We start from the raw sequence: 19,268 nt of genomic DNA on the forward strand, positions 1-19,268 counted from the left end.
TGCTTGAGTTTACATGTAAATATGAGTGGAGAAGAAATAAACAATCGCATCACAGTTTTGTTGGATTCAGTACATTTACATTATATTTGCCACTTTTAGTATTTGCTACTGTTTCACTGTGTGCGTTTTGGACAGTGTTGTCTCTGCACTGCATGTAGTATGGAATTTGTTTTGTGTGACTGAAGTATTCTTTCATCAGCCCATCCTTGGAGCTGTATGAATTGAGCAAGCCTCTACAAAAATCAGTGTGTGATTAGTAATTAAGACCATACCATGCCTAGGCTGCAAAATCATGTGGCAGCAAAATTCAACGCTTAAAACTTTTTTTTTTTAAAGGATTTAGTAGCTGAGTGTTTCCTGTATGTAGGTTTCAACAGAATGCTAGTTGTGCCTAAAGTGTTTCCCTCGGAGATGCAAGAAAGAGGAAGAGCAAACCCTCTACTTCCATAAGTAGCCTAGCTCATTTTCCTACTCTTCTACTGCTTGGAATCAGTTAAAGAGTTTGTATTATACATTTTCTACAATTTTTTACTTTTTCATATTTTTTCAAATAGGCAAGCATGGATGATGTTTAACTGTTTTACCAATTTATCAAAATTTTTGAAAAAATCTTGCTGTTCACATAGAGGCTGGTTTTGTTTCAGCTGTGAAATAATAATTCAAAAATTTACAATCTGACTGTTGCATAACTTCATGCTCCAAAAATGGACAAAAAGGTGTAGCTGAAACAGAGAAAAATATTTTGTTCCAAGTGGAAGTAAGGGTTTGATCCTGTTTCTCTGAGTACCTGAAACTGAAGTAGAAGTCACAAATTTCTTACGGTACAAGAAATACAGGAGCAGATTCTACATAGCAATAAGACAGGTGTATAAGGACAATTTTTCTTTTTTTTTACTGTACTGTTACATTTCTAGTGTTAATTTAAACACAGAACTAAATTCAAAACCAAGAGGTTAATTTTTTCAATGCATATGAACTATTACAGTTGAAAGAGCAGGCTGCTGATTCCATCCTGGTCCTAGAAGGAGCACTTAAATTAAACAAAGATCTTTATGTCCACACTATAAGAACTCTGGATTTATTAGCCATGGAGCCTGGTATGGTGAATGGAGAAACAGAGAGTTCCACAGCTGGACTGAAAATCAGTGCAGAGGAGATACAGTGCCAGGTACCTCACATTCTATACTAAACCTTTCAATTTGTATCTATTTCTTTAGACAAAGTGTTAAGTAATATTTTTGAGATAAATTGCAGTATTTTTCTATTAATATTTCCTGTGGTGTTTTTTAATGCAATGAGATATTATTGACTTCATTTTTACATTATTGGAACCTTTTCCAACACTATAAATATTGTTGCTTTCCCTCTTACCCCCCAGCTTCTCTGGAGTAAACCATTATATGGCAAGGACAGCTTATTGCATTGTTCTTAACGATTATGTGGAAATCATTCTGTAATTTTGTAATGCTTGTGCAGAATTACTCATACTGAGATCAGGGGAACCAATTGAAGTATGTGGGGAAAGGTATGCAGTGTATGTCAGTACATTAGATAAAGCTAGGAATAGCTTAAAGTATGTTTGAGGTTTGAGCTGAAATACTTAACCTTGAGTTAAAATGTTCTATAAATTTCCAAGATAATGTGTTTTATATCAATGCTATTTGCAGGTTTGCTATGATTTGGGTGCAATCTATTTTCAACAAGGATCTACAAATGCAGCTGTTCATGAAAATGCTAAAGAAAAGTTTTTCAAAACAAAGGAGTTGATTGCAAAGGTAATGAGTGTTTTATGAGCCTGTCTGTTCAACTCTTCTAAAAAAAACTTGTCTAAATTATTGCTTCCTTCTTTAGCAATTTAATAACTGTTAATGGTGTGCATGGTTTTTAAAGAAACGTCATGGGATTTTGACAGCAATTTTTGTTTTTTCACATTGTGCCATGTTTGAAATTGTATTAATTGGCTGCAATATATTGCTGCTTTGTTCTACATTTTGTAATGAATACTCTGTTACACAAATTGTATTGATGCAAGAAATGCAAAAATAGCAACTCGACTGAATAGTACATTCTGTGTCCATTGTGGTATTTTGATTGTGGTGATGTGTTTTTGAGGAAGGTAACCATATAGCACTTATTTTTTTTTTTATCTAACTTTCCCTTGGACATCAGATTCTGTGTTCTGACCTTTTAAAAAATACAGCGTTTTAATTTACAGCTAAAGTATGCTTCCTTTTTTATTTTGCTTCGTATTTATATTCCCAAAACTGCAAAACTCTATTTAGGCAAAACATGGTCTGAGCTGTTTATATAAGAGCACATATTAGTTTATATTAGAGCACATGTAAAAATATGCTATTGGAAAAAAAAAGTGTCTACACACACATTCTTTTGTTGTTTTGCTGTTACTTGGGGAAATTGTGAGTCTCTGTGTTTCTGAATTAAGCTTAAGTTTCATAATATTTTGGCCACTAAGATTTGATTAATTCTTACTTTTCAGAATGGTTCATCATCACTTCATTTTACCATCGATGAAGAACGGTTAGCTGGGTACTGTCAAGCCTGTGGAGTTCTTACCTCATCTGCTGATGATACATCTCAACAGGCAACTCCTTATAGTCAAATCCATAGCTGTATGAAATCTGGCAACTATCAGGTAGGGTGCTTAAATAAACCCAGATACATTTGAGGGGTTTTTTATCATTCCATATGGGTGATTCCACCTGAACAGATATGGATTATAATAAATTCAAGTGTTCCAGTTAACCATTAACATACTGGTTTAGAACACACATATATAGGAATATAATACAATCTGATACATCTTAGATTAAAATGTCTTAGATTCTATACAATGTAAATAATTCCTACTAGCTGATGTATGGACTTTTCAGATAGAATCTAATTCTTTGGGTTTCAGGGAATGTTGCTGCTGAGATGTGCAAGTTTGGGGTTTTTTGGGTGGTGTGGTTTTTTTTTTCCTTTGATTCTCTGATGCTAGAGAACTTTGTTGTTTTTTGGTCCCTTTCTAGTTGTTTAATGAATTTTAGTATTACATATGGGTGCAAGCTGCTTCTGTTAGTTTGATCATTTTTACCAGATAAAAAACTACTTTATCTGTATCTTTTGCATTATCCATTGACTATTCCAAATGTGTTTGTGTTACAGGACTTAGTGAAGATATTCCTTGAAGATAATCTAACCCTCAGTTTACCTGTTCAGTTCAGGCAATCGGTGCTGAGAGAACTCTTCCAAAAAGCTCAACAGGGGTGAGACATTAAGTAATGATCTGTTCAATGATAATGAAAAGCAATTTTCATGAGTTTCATGTTTTTCATGGAAAGTATTCAAAATCTTCTAACAACAAGTTACTTACATCCAGGAAACTTCAGCCTTTATTTCTGTTAGCGATAGTCTAAACTACATCTTTCAACTAAGGAGCTATGTTGAGATGTGTCTCACTGTGGCCATATATGGGAAAAATTTAATGAGTATGAACACTTACATAAATAAAAAAAAAAAACGGTAAAGTGGTAGAAGTCATAACTGATCAAATATATATGTGCATATACATGTATAAAATTTATAACTAAGTTAATGCCTCTTTAGAAGTCAAAGCTGGTCAGGCTAACCATACCAGGCAGTAATATTGTAGGAGATGTGTACTTCATTGGGAACAGTGGCAGCGTAGTTATCTGTGACTAGGAGCCTTGTGCACTGCTGAACTAGCCCAGGGCTGAAGGATTAGTGTGGTACATTTATAAAAGAAAAAAATTAGGTGCATTTACAAGGGCAGCTTGTGGATGGCTCCCAACTGAGAAATGCTGAGCACATGACCACATCCAAAAATCAGCCTTCTGTGGAGCTTAGGCACTTGACTCAGAGCTATCTGGAAAGCATCTCCATATAATCATGATGATAATTCTTCTCTGAAGGGAAGGTGCCTACAAGTATTTCAGTTGAAGTGAGAGAGGCTCAGTTTTACGAACATGTGAGGAAAAAGTATTGGTGGAGTGGTGACAGCCTTTTGTGTAAGAGCTCAGTAGTTACTGAATTCAGCTTTCACTTCAGCCAGAGAGGAGTACAGTAAACACCTCTCAGAAGAGGATCTTAGAGGCTGTAGCTTAGCACTGTGTAGGGGTGTTTTCATCTCTGATGTTGCTGATACAGAGCACCTTCAGTGATGAGCACTAGACAGAGAAGGATGGAGGAGCATGACTTTGCAGTCTAGTTGAGGCACACAGTGAAGGATTAATAGAAGGAAGCCATAGGTTCTGGTTACTTGTTTTGATTTTTGTCCAATGATTGTGTATTCTGAGATGCATAAATGTTCCTGAAGTCTTCCAGGCTGTCGGCCATGCTCAGGGCATGAATGCCAAGAAGCGATGCACCTTTGTGTCAGTCTCACTGACACAACTCTTGTTGGAGTTCTGTTGGTGCTCAGGCTGAAACAGTAATGAAGTTTGTGTGTGAAACAGAGCTGTGGGCAGGGAGGGAATTTTTTTTTTTTAAAAATGAGGTCCTGGGTAAACTTCAGTAGATCCTGAATAAAGTTTTTCAGAGTGCAGTCTTGGACAGAAGCATGTGCTCCAAAACTCATCTTGGGATCTGGCACCAGGAGCTTTGCTGTGATACCAACTCTGTGTTTGTCAGAGAAGCTCTGTGATCTTCAGTTTTGTGTTCACGCAGGAATGATGCTCTGGATGAAGTTTGTTTCAAAGTCTGCGTGTGCAACACAGTGTGCGATGTACTGCAGGGTCGAACAATTGATATTCAGTTTTGTCAACTGTTCCTGAAACCCAGCAAAGAGAAAATAGACTTCCTCCTTGAGGTAAGAAGTTACGTGAAATTAGAAGGGGAAATGGTATTTAGTGAGGTATCTCTTTCCCCATATAACTATTACTGTTTCCAAGTAATGCTCAAATTTCTGAAGCAAAGAAAAATATTCTGCAAGGTAACTTCTCAAACTTTATTGAACTTCTTTGCAGTTAGTACAATTAACACTCTGTGTGATCAGTCTTGCATCTGAATTAATAGTTCTGTTTCCATCTGTTGGGGAGGAGCCAATGCTGACCTGTTGCTTCAGCTGGGCTCTGAAATTGCTGCAATTTCTGACATCATTAAATTATACAGACATATTGTTGAATGTTTGTTTTCAAGGAAAAAAGAAACAAATTCTCCAAGACAGAGACAGATTCCACAAAAAGAAGAATCTCTTGAAGAGAACCACTTTCCCTTACCAGCTTTGTTGTAAAAGTTAGCATGTCATGAAATGATCCTGAATTACTGTATGTGTGAGACTTAAGCTGTTGCCATCAGTGAAGCTTTTTAGAAAACTATTACTGCTTAAATTAAACTTAGTCCTTTTGTTGCTTTGCTCTTATTTTCATACCTTCTTTGCTTAATTTGAGCCTTATCTTTTGCTTGTCTCTTCAAGCATGTGGCAAAAATTGACTGGCAGTACTCTGTACTTCAGAGCAAGTGAAAACTGTTCCATCAACTGCTCCTATGAGGACTTAAATATATTTCTCAAAAAAAAATTATTTCTTGCAAGCTGGCAATTAAATTCAACTATAGATATCTTTCAACTACTGTTCTGTGGGTTGTTTGGGGTTTTTTTAAACTGTTAGTCCTAGTGAGTCTTATGTTTTTGCACTTAGAAATGTTGGTTCATTTTTAAACTCATATAAAAGGGCTTTGTTACATACTTAATGATCTTGTGAGGCTGACTGATACTGTGGCACTCAGCATCAGCACACCTAAGTATCAGAGGAATAGGAAAAAGGAATGCCAATTGTGTCTGAGGGAAGGTAACAGTTGTCTGAAACTGCCTGTCTTGTGTACAGGTTGAAAGAAACTCTGATCCATCTGTGATGGCTACAGTGTTTATCAGATAACTTTGTTGCCTCCCTTGATAGAGAGGGTTACTGCCTGATACTAATTGTGAGTCAGAAAACTGGGCAGTAACACGGTAACTAATTATTTCAAGAGTTCTAAGAGGCTGCTTAATTATTTATTGCTTTCTTTCCCAGGTTTGTTCAAGATCAGTAAACTTGGAAAATGCTTCTGAAGCTTTGAAGAGAAAAATGGCAGCATTTCTCAAGTATGTACCCGTATTAAGATAACATGAACTTAAACTTTGTAAGCAACATAATACAGCTCAATAAATGTTTTGAGAACTTATAACTGGAAAAATAAGCAGCTTCTTCCTGCTCATATATTAACTTTTTTATTTGTTTAGAAACTTGTGTTTGGGTTTGGAAGATCTTCAGCTTGTCTTCATGATTTCATCTCATGAGTTGTTCATAAAACTGCTGAAAGATGATGAACGGAAGCTGCTCATTGATCAAATGCGGAAGAGATCTCCTCGAATCAACCTGTGCACAAAACCTGTGACTTCTTTTTATGATATCCCAGGTGATTTTCACAGCATTTCTATTAACTTTTATGCAGGCAGTTACCTGTTTCCATGCTTGAGGTTACTATGTGCAGGTCTGTTCTCAGAAAAAATTTAGAGAGAACATTTTTGGAGACAATACTTCCCATTTTTAGTTGGTGAATGTCCTACTTGTTTGAAGGTGGCTGTTATTTGCTTGTATTTTGCTTGTATCTCAACTGAGTATAATAGATATGCTCAAACGAATGTGTCCTGGCTGACCAAGTGGAACAGAGGTGTGGCAGTTGGTTTGAACCAAATCTGGCTGTGGCAGCTGTTCCCAGAAAGGGCACCCCACCTCTGGACTTACACCAGCACTAATGCTGGTGTGACTCTGTGGTGAGCTGGACCAGGAGTACCATCTGGATGAAGTTTTAAACCTACTAAAGTGTAACCCAGATCTTTTCGGCCAGTTCATTTCCCGGATATAGTTGGCTGGCTGTGCAACTGCACAAGTCAAAGCTAACAGAAGAGGTGCCAGATGGTGACTGGAGCTGGAAAGAACTTGCCTTTTCAGCTCTAATACAGCTTTGCATTGACTTAAGCCAGTTGTGAAAAATGCATGTTTTCACTAAGGCAGTATAGGAACACTTTTTTTTTGTGCAGATCTCAAACCTATTGCTTCACTGTAGCAAGAATAAGGGAATACTCAGAGCTGCTGGTATGAGAAAAGGGGGCATTGCAAGCAGCCCTTTAGGTCAGGGGAGCTGGGAAGGTGTTTGTGGAAGGGCACAAAAGGATATACAGGGCCTACAAAAGCATTGATGTTTCTGCTGTTCTTACTGTGTTACGTTTAAAATGGTACATACTAAAGAAATGTAAGCATCTACGTTAACAAGGAACGCTCTTCTTCTAGCTTCAGCAAGTGTCAATATTGGCCAACTTGAACATCAGCTCATATTGTCAGTAGATCCTTGGAGGATTCGCCAGATCTTAATTGAGTTGCATGGTATGACTTCAGAACGGCAATTCTGGACAATTTCAAATAAGGTAATTTATTTCATGTGGTCATGGGAGAGTGTAATTCAAGGACTGGTTAAGTATTGTACTGCAATGAACAGTAAACATTTTGTCATAAATCCTTAATGTGACTTTTTTTCCCCCCCTCTCTCTGCATAATGGTGGCTTAATAAGAATGATGATACATATCTAAACTCACATTCTCTATGAGAAGTATTACAACAAAATGTATAACAGTTGTTTTAAGGAATCACTGGCTTTCCTTGGGAGAACAGAAATTTCTGTAGCTTTTGCTTTCAGTGTTCTGACTAGTTAACAATATTATTTTAGTTTAAATTCCTATCATTAAAAGCTGGGAGCAGGAGAGAAGAGATTTTTTTTTTTAGTGAAGTAAGGATTTCGAGTCTTCATTTATGTGTTTTTTCCCTCCTGATTACTGCATATTCAGAGTATGAACGAAGTAGGGTAGCTAACCATTTTTATTGTACTTCTATATGAGCAATACATTACGTCTGATTAGATGTAAAAATGAAAGAGTTGGCACTTAGATGTCAATTATTTTCAATATTTGAGTTTTGTTTTTAATGTTTGAAGCGGTGATGTGAATTCTAAAACCTGTTTCTGTGCAAATGTCCTATGTATTTCTCTCCCAGTGGGAAGTACCAAATGTTTACGGCAATGTTATTTTAGGAATCAAAGACAATCTGACTAGAGATTTGGTCTACATACTTATGGCGAAGGGATTACACTGCTGTGCAATTAAGGTGAGCAAGCCATCTGAAGTTACTGGTGAGTTAGTTTGGACAATTGAATTTTAACAGCACTGAAAATATGGAAAGCCCTTTTTGAGAAAAAGAATTGAAAAATTGGGAGGTGAGGGAGATGTAGTAACAAGCTCTGTGTGTCATATAATGGTTATATGTTTCTGTGTTACAAAGTTCCACCAGTAGAACAAGGATAATGGCTTTCCAGTGGGCTGGGCCTAGGGATAATTTCATTCATGTGATGTTTTGACTGTGTGTCTAAAGCCAGAGGTGATTTGACTTACTGATATGAAGTGCTGTTCTTTTGGCTAACGTTTACATAAGGAATTTATTGGAATGCCGTTTTATTTGCCTTGTAATTGACAATACTGTAGTTTGCTAAACTACTGAACCTAATATACCAGTAGTTACTTCTGGTATGTTTTTGCTTAAACTTCTTGTTTTGTTTGAAAAATGTGGAACTGTTAAATTTAATAGCAAGTCCAAAAGACTCAAAAATGTAAATATTAATTGTGAGCTGCTTGAGCAACACTAACAATAATGGATGCAAAGGCTGGTTCGGCCAGGATAGAGCTGAACAGCACTTTAACTCTTAGTCTTTTCCCTCATGAATGCATTAGGAACCATTAATTGCAGGAACCTCTTTATTGCAGGATTTTGTCCATGCAAAACAGCTTTTTGCAGCTTGCTTGGAGCTCGTGACAGAGTTCTCTCCAAAACTCCGTCAAGTCATGCTGAATGAAATGCTACTTTTGGACATCTACACTCATGAAGCTGGAGCTGGTGTTTCTGGAGAACGTCCTCCTTCTGATCTTATAAGCAGAGTCCGAGGATATTTGGAAATGAGAGTACCTGGTAAGTACATTGCTGTCTTCCCTGGGACGCAGTAAAGCACAAAGCTTGAGAAAAAGGGGGGGAAAAAAAAAACCAAACAGCTTTGCATTGTAGATCTACCATTTAGGTGTATAGTTGGAAAAACAGTAGTGAAGTTTGACACTGGTTTTAGAGAGTCTTTAGCAGCTTGGTTAGTTTTTAGAAGCTGGAAATGAGAACAGCAACATCATGATGCCTACCTATTGCTAAACACTGACAGTTTCTGTTTAGTGCCATTTAAAGGACTTGAACAGGATGAACATGTCTGTATTTTTACCTGAAATGTTTTGCTAGTTGTTAAAACAGTCCACATGGTTTCGCACTGAGGGAGTAACATAGTACTGTTGTGGTTGGAGGAAGCTGCTGTTGCTCCTAATTTTCAGAGGTGAAGTCTCTTGTAGGGCTAAGCATCGTATTTTTCTGTGATAGATATGGAATATGGGTAATTAGAGGGAACGTGTTTTGCTTGTTTTCATATAATGCTGTGTTTTCTTAAAAAAAAAGAGAAAGTTAAGCTAAGAACTTACTTTCTTCTAGATATTCCTCTTCGACAAGTTATAGCTGAAGAATGTGTTGCCTTCCTGTTAAACTGGCGTGAGAATGAGTATTTGACCATGCAAGTTCCATTACCTCTGGTTCAAACTAATCCTTATGTGAAGGTAATGAGTGCTCAGTCTCAAAGCCTTGTCAGGCTGTAATTGACTGTTTCCTGTTGAAGTCTTTTGTACTTTTAAAAGCACATACCCTTCTGTCTCAAGACTGTTGGGTTTTGTGACTGTAATGAATTAAGTCTGGTATAGAAGACAGCCGGGCTAAGCAATAAATGTATTTGATGGTTGACAAAAGACATGGAGACTGTGATGCAAGAACAGATGAAACAAACTGCATCTTAGCCCTTGTTGGCTGCCAGCTAAGGTTAGTTCCACAAGCATCAGGCATGTGTGGCTATGATCCATAAGCTGATTGAAACCCTGTAGCACTTTCATAAAGGACTTTCCTCTCAGCTGGAACTCAGCCTGGATTCATGTAGGATGTATGAGCAGCGTACAGATCTCGGGCTTCATGTCTGGCGGTTTTTCTGTTCCTAAGACACTTGTTTTCCAAATGCACTGTAATGATTCCATTTTTGAACCCAACAGCAGTGTTGAATTTCTGGAGACATTCAAGCACTGCCTTTTTTTTTTTTTTTAAACTTTACTTTCAGAATGGTTTTAAAGCAATGTTTCTACTTCAGAGTCAGGCAATGAAGCTGAATATAGATCACATTACAGGGCAGATTCATTTTTTGGCCTGCCCTGCTTACCTGTGGTATTTCCTAATTTCCACTTTGAGGTTAAGCTTTTTCTATATAGCAGAGGGTGCCAGTTTCAGTTCAGATTAATTATTATATGAAAGTTGAGGGAGTTCTAGGGAGCCAGTCCTTGTAAAACTTTATCATATGGTTTTTAGGTTTTATGCAATAAAGTAGAGTGCAAAGCTTGTTTTCTGAAGCCTGCAGTAATGAATGTACCCTAAGGAAACTAACAAAGAGAAAAATCCTCTGTTTAATTCCTGTTTTCCAGGTTCTTCATCAGTGTCCTCTGCTGCAAAGTTTAGTCACATTGCTTTGTAGTTTGTAACTTAAAATCACTTGCTTAGCCATCTTAAATGCCAGTAATTCCTTTGCTGTAGTCAATATTCAGAGAAGCTGTAGTTACTGTATTTTTTTTTCTCTTGCGTTGCGTAGCTGGGACAGTTGCTGGCTGCTACATGCAAAGAACTTCCAGGTCCCAAAGAAAGTAGACGGACAGCTAAAGACCTTTGGGAAGTTGTTGTACAAATCTGCAGTGTATCCAACCAGCACAAACGGGGCAATGATGGTAGAGTGAGTTTGATAAAACACCGGGAGTCTACACTGGGCATTATGTACAGGTGTGTCTTAAATTATTTTTAAAGATTGTTTGAATTGTATATTTGACCCTGTGTTCCGTTCAAAAATTGTCTGAATTCCAGTCAGAGTGGTGGCAGCAACTAAAGATCTCTGAGTGAACTACCTGCTTGCTGGCGGCACTGGGTATTAGCGGTGATGTGTTGGCTTTCCTTTTCAGAGAGAGAAAAGGAGCATGTGGGATTCAGGTCAGCATACAGACACCAACGCATGTATGTCTGTGCTCCCATTATAATCAGCATTGATCTTCCAATAAATTCAGTGGCATCTAGAGGGCAGTTTAGCTGACCAACTGGAGGTGTCTGCTTTACATCGAATAGAATTGCTCTGCAGAATCCATTGACTGTATCGGTTAACTGCTTTTATAACTGTATTAAACACCCAGCTCACAGCACAGGTGTCTACACTTAGCTTTAGGTTTCTGAATCTAAAGCTAGATGTTGTTCAATCTTGAAATTAAATTCTAGTTCAGCTGAGCCCCTGGGGAAGAGGGAAAGGAAGAAAATATTGTTGACTGGAGTAATTTCACTGTCAGTTACCTGACTTCTGCCAGCCTTAGCCTTAACTGATGGATTGATTGATTGGTTCAGGACTCTCTGATTTGTCCACTCAGTAGTAAGTGTTTTCAGCCTGTTCTTAAGTACAAGCCTGATTATAAGTTGCCTATTATGGTAAATTCTGGAATGTATTATATTGAACAGCTTTCCATGTTAAAAACTTGGAAAAGGTGCCCCCATCAAACTATTGACTGTTTCTTTGCCTTTATTGAGCTAATCAGGTTAATGGGTGTCTAAAGGCCAGCTGCTTTGCTTACACTGCTGTGGGATGGGTGGAAGAGGGTACGTGCTTGGTGTAGGTTTCAGTTGTATACTCTGGCAAGGAAAAGGAAGCAATACAGGTGTACTCTAGGATACTGAACCCTTTCTGACCCCTCTGATTCAAACAGTAAAGGGCAATGTCCCTGTTATTATTATGGAAAAGAAGCAGTGAAACCTTTTCCAAACAGGCTGTGCTTGTCTGGGTTGTCTTATGGTGACAATTTCTGATGTGGCATGACAAGGTAATCAATGTACATTTCAAATGATCACAGTGAACCCTCTTCTGTAAGTCTGTAGGTCATTGTTGTGATCCTAGCTTGGAGAATTACAGTACAGTTCAATTGCTTTCCCTTTTAGAGTCAATGGTTGACTTACTACAAAGTAATTTTCATGCCTTTTATAGCTTGATGGAATAACAGATACCTCTTACTTAACCTGTTTGAAATGTGAAAGTAAAACTTGCCAGTTTAAACTGTATTAAAAATGAATGACCTGCTTGAGCATTTTCATTTATATACACTGCATTTGTAAACTTAGAGGTGAAAGAGTATTTTCATGGGTGAAGAATTTGCTGTACTGACTCTCGTTTCCAGTGTATTAAGTTTGCATAGATTCTTTGCTGTGGACGGTTACTTAAATGGATATTTGTGTCCCTAATTTAGGAGTGAATTGCTGTCCTTCATCAAAAAGCTTCGGGTAAGTTATAGTGGTTATGAGAATGCGTTTGCAACCAGAACTTTCTTTTGGTGTAATATTTTTCTGGACTTTTCCTGTTAAATTAATAAAATCTGATAGCTATGCAGGTGTTTTATATGGCTGAATAACTTCTGAATTTGCTATACCTGCAACTTTCTCGCAGTATTCCTGTGTTGCAGGATTCCTAACGAAATATTGCCCTATTTCAATAGCAAATTATAATGATGTCAGAACTTCTTACGTACTTTAAAGCTTAGGGAAGAAAGTGGAGTTTTGTTAGTTCATGGGAATACTGTTGCGCTTTTTTTTTTTTTCCCCCTTACAGGAACCATTGGTTTTAACCACAATATTGTCCCTGTTTGTCAAGCTTCATAATGTTCGGGTTAGTATATATCATAAACATCTTACTTGGTTTTCTTGAAATGTTTCTCTTTGTAATGTCTCTTACCATCTTTCTTCTCGTAGGAAGATATTGTGAATGATATTGCAGCAGAGCACATTTCCATCTGGCCCTCATCCATCCCCAAGTAAGATGATAATTAAAAATACAATTTTCAAAATAGGCATTTACGTAGTTGGTTTGGTTCCAGTTACTGTGTATTAGTTATTGCATGTTAGTGTGATTTCTGCCATGTAAGGGCATCGCTGACCCCCATTCTGTTCGCAGGCAGGCTGGTCTGATTGCATGGAGGTTTTTGCTCCTAACGTGATGGTCCTGATGGAGGTGTGGGTACAAGAAACTGAGGGGTTTTGTTAGCTGTGTGCTTTACTGACCTATATGTAACTATGTGAACTATATAATATTTTAATACAAAATAACTAATATTTTTTGAGGTGTGTTTGAATAATTGCCAAAATACTAAGTGGCATATGGTATGTATTGATCTGTTCTGGCTGGATTGAAATGTACGTCCACAATGAAGTTTAGAGGCTCTGTGGGTCTAGAACCTTGCTGCTTTAGATTCCATGTATGCATCGAGAGAGATCACTCTCGTGAGAGAGAGAGTGAGCGTGTAATGCTTAGTGTGGTTAATCTGTCTTTAATTGGTCTGATTGAGCAGTCTCACTGCTACCGACATAGACTTCAGTGTATATTATAAGGTTAATCAGGAGAAAGTAATTTTCAAGGTTACCAGAATTTAGCAGTAGGGTGAGAAAAAACATGCTTTTAAAAATGGAGATTCCACATGAGCTTTGGGAAGGGCTGCCCAAGCAATGTGCCAAACCATTCCGAGCCTTCCTTTCCAAGCTAGTTCCACAAGTTTCCAGAGATTGCTGTCTGTGGCCATTTATGCAGATGTTGCGATAAATTGATAGTGGTTTCAGGTGTTGTCTTCAAATTCCTTGAAACTGAGGATGTATATTCTTGCACGGAACCCTTTTATGATGTCAGCCACAGATAAAGTTCTGACTTTTTGTCCAAGTCTGTGGAGGGTGTATTTGTTCTATCAGATTTACTGTGTTGAAACAATTCAACAGTAGTCTTAGTTAACACTAAATCTTTCCTGGAGTTACTTTGGCTTGACAATTAATGCAAGGTGCTTTGGATTTAAACTAGATGTGAGATCAGATTACTGGTTAAAAAAAAACAAACCAATCATTTAGGAATTATTTTTCTTCCTTTTTCCCTTTAGTCTTCAGTCAGTGGACTTTGAAGCTGTGGCTGTTACAGTAAAAGAGCTAGTCAGCTACGCATTGACTATCAACGCAAACAACCACTTCTGGTTAATTATTCAGGCAGATATTTATTTTGGTAAGTGAAACCAATGTCTATTTTTAGCATGCAGGTAGGGGTACCTTGCTTCTCTGAGATTTGTCTGACATAACCTTCCTTGTATTTCCTCTTACGAAAAGAAGCTTAAATGATACATGAGTCTAAAATCTTTAGATGCAGTAGTGCAGGTGAGTTTGTCTGGGGGTCTAAGCCCACAGAGAGACTGAGCTTTCGATGGGTCATGCAGGCTTGCTTTTAGGGTAAGGGAAACTTTAAGTGTCATCGTTAACTTCACTTTTTTAGTGGGTGCAGTTGGACCTTGAGTGGTACAATTCTGCAAAGTCCTAACATTAAGAGTTTTTATTAAGTGAATGGAAAGTTGCATCAGTAGTGCTTGCTTTTAAATGTGGAGATTAGCTTCGCTGGAGCAGAAGATGAGCAGAGAGGATCTGTATTCTATATAGGGAAGTATCTAGGAGCTGTAAACAAGGAAGCATGAATTCCTGATCTGGTATTGGTTGTGATGGGACACTCTTTCCTGTCGTTCTGTTCTCACCTGCTGCTTTTCCAGTACTTATCCTTGCTCCTCAGCTGGGAGCAGCCAGCAGAATTGGGACAAAGTATTTCAGATTCTGGGCACCATGACATCCACCCAGGCTGTACCACAGCAGCAGTTGCCTGAAGAAATCTTGCACAGCCTATGCGATACTATGTTTTGTTAAATTATTCCCCAAGCTCGAGTCAGTTCCTGGGGCTTACTATAGTGTGAGCAGCGTGGAGGGATGTAGGTGCTGAAGAATGAATTTTCAGAAGATAGCCAGACAAGTATGGTGCTACCTGGTGTATGTACTAGAGAATCATAGAATTGTAGAATCACTTAGGTTGGAAAAGACCTTTAAGATTATCAGGTCTGACCATTAACCTAATACTACCAAGTCTACCACTAAACCAATTAAGGGTAGAGTAATAATTAATTTCATGTTTCCTGGTTTGGTGGCTGGATTATTTTTTAACGAAAGTAAAACTAGAATAGAATCATTAAGGTTGGAAAAGACCTCTAAGATCATCAGTCCAACTGACAACCCAACACCACTATGCCCACTAAACTGTGTCCTGAAGCACCACATCTACCCATTTTTTGAACACCTCCAGGGGTGGTGACTCCACCACCTCTCTGGGCAGCCTGTTCCAATGCTTGACCACCCTTTCTGTAAAGAAATTTCTCCTAATATCCAATCTAAACCTCCCCTGGCGCAGCTTAAGCCCATTTCCTCTCATCCTATCACTAGCTACATGGGAGAAGAGACCAACACCCACCTCACTACAACCTCCTTTCAGGTAGTTGTAGAGAGCGATAAGGTCTCCCCTCAGCCTCCTCCAGACTAAACAGCCCCAGTTCTCTCAGCTGCTCCTCATAAGACCTGTGCTCTAGACCCTTCACTGGCTTTGTTGCCCTTCTCTGGAGACACAAGAAGGTCATGACCATAGCCGTCCTTTAAGGTAGTTGGGTATTTCTTCCACTTAAATTATCCGTTGAGACCAGTCTAACGAAATTTAGCGTTTAAGCCAGATTGTTCTTTTCTGGCAATAAAACAGGATATGTGCTGTGCCTCTGCCATCTACTTGTTGGTGGATGGGCTATTGCAGGAGGCAAGGTGCATGTTTCCAAATCTCTCTCTCTTTTTTTCTTTTTTTTTTTTTTTGAACTGGGAGGGCGTCTGTCATGTGCAGTTAAGATGTAGTGCAGAAATCCTAACCTGTTGCTTCTAAAGGAGACAAGGTTGTCTAGAAGATGCTTTATAACCCTTGGAGTGAGGGGAGGGGTCTTAGTCTTGTGTTTAGGGCTGTCACCTTCAATATGGCAGATTGATTCAAGGTTATAAACTGGCAGTACTTACCACTCGTACAAAGTGGAACAACATCCTGGAAGGAGGATGTTTACGTAGGAAGCCTTGGAAGCTGGTACCTGAAAGAGCAATGGTTGAAGCACTCCTAGAACATGTCAGGTCTGTATGTCAGAAGCTGTGTGGACAAGCAGACTGCTCTCACCACAGAGCCCCTGAAGGCTGTCTTCACATCAGTTCAGTAAGATGCTAAAACTAGCGCTGACCCGTGAGCGGGGGTGTGGTGGCAGCAGCCGGCCCTCTCTAACTCGCACCAACTGAACTCCTTCACTACCACCTGTGTGCTAAGTTCAGTGAAGGCAAGCTTCTTTTCTGCTCCAAGGTTGATGGATTTAAGATGAAATACCTGAAAAGTAAAAAGTAATTCTCAAAAGGCAGAACTTTGCCTGTGTTGCTAGCTTTCCTGATTGTGTAGTTTTCTGTCTTATCGCTGTTTTACCACCATCTGTGCTTTTTAAACAATGATATGCAAGTCACTTTCCCAGCAGAATACATGTATCTTGTAGCTGAATCTAAGTAATTCTCTAAACAATTGATCTGAGTCTTAGAAACAACTGCTGCGTTTACTTTTAAGACCTCATTTTGCTTTTTTTCCACTGCAGCAACAAATCAGTATTCAGCAGCCCTTCACTATTATCTACAGGCAGGAGCTGTATGCTCAGATTTCTTTAATAAGATGGTACCACCAGATGTGTACACCGACCAGGTGAGCTAAAATGAGATTTAGATGTACAAAAATGCCTTTTTTGATTCAGTCAGCATCCTAATTCTCTGTAGAGACAAAACTCCTGCCAGTGGCGACGTCTGGCTCCCACTGTGCTTCAGGTGCTAGTATTGCACAGAGGGAGCATTGCTCGCTTCCACCCATGGCGCAGACAAATATAAGTGTATTGTCTAAACACTCCTAAAATACTGTCTGCTCTAGCGAACACAGATGAGGCGTGGGAGTATGGATCACATCAGCAGCGAGATCCAGACAACACTGGCTCCTTTTCACACACCCACTGGTACTTTTTTCCAGACTCTCACAGTGAGCAGAGCTGCATCGCAGCGCTGTGCAAGGTTGTGCAGAGATGGGTAGGATTGTTAACTTACCGCTGTCAGAGCGTGCTGGAGGTACGGCACCGTACATAGCGTGTACCTGTGTACTTTGCAAGTTGGTGTAACAAGTGGCTTGTCACTTGCAAGCGGGCCATGAGAGAGAACCCCGTAATAACTGTGTGTGTTGGAGGGAATCTTCAGTCTCAGCCACATCATGTTCCAGTGAAATTTTGCAGCCACTTACTTGAACCTTTATCCAGGCATTTGTGTTGTTCATTAGGAAATGACTGTTTCTTGTAGAGTGCGTTTCGGTAGGCAATGGGCTCATCATGACTGTGCGGACCCAGGGAAGGAGGCTAACTTCATACCCTGTCCGATGGCTGCTCCTTTCATGCTCCCGTTCCTATGGCAAGCGAGAGCTTCGCACACCCTCTGGGATCCCGAAGGTTCGTGGCCCAGGCTGCGCCGTGCCTCGTGCCGGGCTGCAGCGGTGCAGGAATGCCAGCCAGGACCCCCGTGCTGTCACACAGCAGCACGGCTGCTCCCCGGCACCCGTTTGCCGTGCTGTGAGAGCTGCTGTCCGTGAGCCCACTCACCGTGCTGTTCCCACCCAGGCCAGGCCTCTTCTGTGGGCAGCAGGAGATACAGGTGAAGGTTTTTAACAGACCCCAGCCCGGCTCTCTGATCAGAAATGCAGCGCTGTGTTCTGTAGCACACATCGTGCTCTTGTGAAGTCGCCGAAGTGATGAAAGCTCAGTTGATCAGTGGATGTGCTAAACCCCGGGAGTTGGCAGGGTGGGGTTAGAAGAATGTATGTACTTATTTAGCTGGTCCCTAGTATTTAAAAAAAAAAAAAAAAAAAAAGCTGTTTGTGTTCCAATACTAGCATTTCAAAACATTTCAAAAGTTGTGTGTTGTTTTTTAACCATTCTGTAGGTGATAAAAAGAATGATCAAGTGTTGTTCTTTACTCAACTGTCACACCCAGGTACGATTTGAAATGTGGTATTTAATAAAACACCAGTTCATAAGTATTTTGATGTTAAAAGTGGGGGAGAACTTTCTAAAAAGTAAAACTGACTCCAACTTTCCTTGTAAATGGAATCTGCAATAAAATAGATTTTGTTGTTACTGTTGCTTCTAGGACACTAAAAGGACCCAAATTAATGAGTAAATACTTGGAAATGTTGTAAAAAGTAGAAATAGTCGGGGGGTGGGGGGTTGCCCCATTTTTCTCTTAGGATAGAGGGGTTTGGGGTTTTTTTTTTGGTAGAGTTGAAAGAGAGTACGGTATCTGTGGGGCAGTATCACCGTTTGGTGGTACACCACTTCAGCCTTGTTCTTCATGATAACCATGTGGCTGTTGTTCAGTGGGATTGTTCATTCTCCAAGAACTAACACGGCTTGTGTTTAGGCTCTGATTTAAGAGCTATTAAATGCATTTAGAAACCTGAAGCTAGGTAAAAGGGTAAAAACCCTTCCTCTTCCTTTTAGCTGCTACTGTTGCCGATATTTCAGAACGAGTTTTGTACGCTCTCGAAGTTCAGGTACTCGGAACTTGCTTGCTATGCAAACCAGCCCTTGGTTAGGTCTAGAAATGGGGTGGGATTACCGAGGTATTTTGTGGAGATTTCAGTTTGTGGGGAATTAAGGCTGTGAAAATCACTCGTGAGTCTTGCCTTACAGGTAGCTATTTTATGCCAATTCCTCAGAGAAGTAGACTATAAAACTGCATTTAAGGCACTGCAGGAACAAAACAGGTAAATGTCACAACAAAGTTTATAAATACATATACACAATATGTGAATGTGTTGGGTAATCTAACCTTGTATTCTCTTTCAGCCACGATGCCATGGATTCTTATTATGAATACATCTGGGATGTCACAATTTTGGAGTATTTGACATGTATCCTTTCACTAGAATAGCACTATGGAAAGCTCATGCTGGATGGTCACAGCTGGGAAAAGTCGGTTTCCTACCCAAGTGTCTTTTCTTGACTCACCCTCAGATCTCCACCACAAAAGAGGTGAGACAGACAAGCGGCAGATAGCGGTAAGTGAACACAGGGTGCTTGGGGGTGGGATGTCCTTGGTGTGTCCTTCCTCCCCTGAAACCATCTTTGAAAAGAATTGCCACT

General features: G+C 39.4%; 1 protein-coding gene across 1 annotated transcript in view; it reads left to right on the forward strand.

The window, feature by feature from the left end:
- The window catches only part of INTS8 (integrator complex subunit 8), a 28,253-nt gene that overhangs the window by 7,789 nt on the left and 1,196 nt on the right, over positions 1-19,268 (forward strand). The window contains exons 6-26 of the mRNA XM_075706298.1: positions 986-1,168; positions 1,668-1,775; positions 2,498-2,653; positions 3,166-3,266; positions 4,687-4,828; positions 6,030-6,100; positions 6,239-6,414; positions 7,290-7,423; positions 8,047-8,157; positions 8,811-9,012; positions 9,568-9,689; positions 10,757-10,941; positions 12,438-12,471; positions 12,797-12,853; positions 12,937-12,998; positions 14,106-14,224; positions 16,692-16,795; positions 18,067-18,117; positions 18,816-18,889; positions 18,972-19,036; positions 19,140-19,183. Of these exons, the coding sequence (XP_075562413.1) occupies positions 986-1,168; positions 1,668-1,775; positions 2,498-2,653; positions 3,166-3,266; positions 4,687-4,828; positions 6,030-6,100; positions 6,239-6,414; positions 7,290-7,423; positions 8,047-8,157; positions 8,811-9,012; positions 9,568-9,689; positions 10,757-10,941; positions 12,438-12,471; positions 12,797-12,853; positions 12,937-12,998; positions 14,106-14,224; positions 16,692-16,795; positions 18,067-18,117; positions 18,816-18,889; positions 18,972-19,036; positions 19,140-19,183 (2,301 nt within the window). The remainder of the gene's footprint in view (positions 1-985; positions 1,169-1,667; positions 1,776-2,497; positions 2,654-3,165; positions 3,267-4,686; positions 4,829-6,029; positions 6,101-6,238; positions 6,415-7,289; positions 7,424-8,046; positions 8,158-8,810; positions 9,013-9,567; positions 9,690-10,756; positions 10,942-12,437; positions 12,472-12,796; positions 12,854-12,936; positions 12,999-14,105; positions 14,225-16,691; positions 16,796-18,066; positions 18,118-18,815; positions 18,890-18,971; positions 19,037-19,139; positions 19,184-19,268) is intronic.

This window comes from Pelecanus crispus, chromosome 2, assembly GCF_030463565.1.
Source record: "Pelecanus crispus isolate bPelCri1 chromosome 2, bPelCri1.pri, whole genome shotgun sequence".
Classification (NCBI taxonomy): domain Eukaryota; kingdom Metazoa; phylum Chordata; class Aves; order Pelecaniformes; family Pelecanidae; genus Pelecanus; species Pelecanus crispus.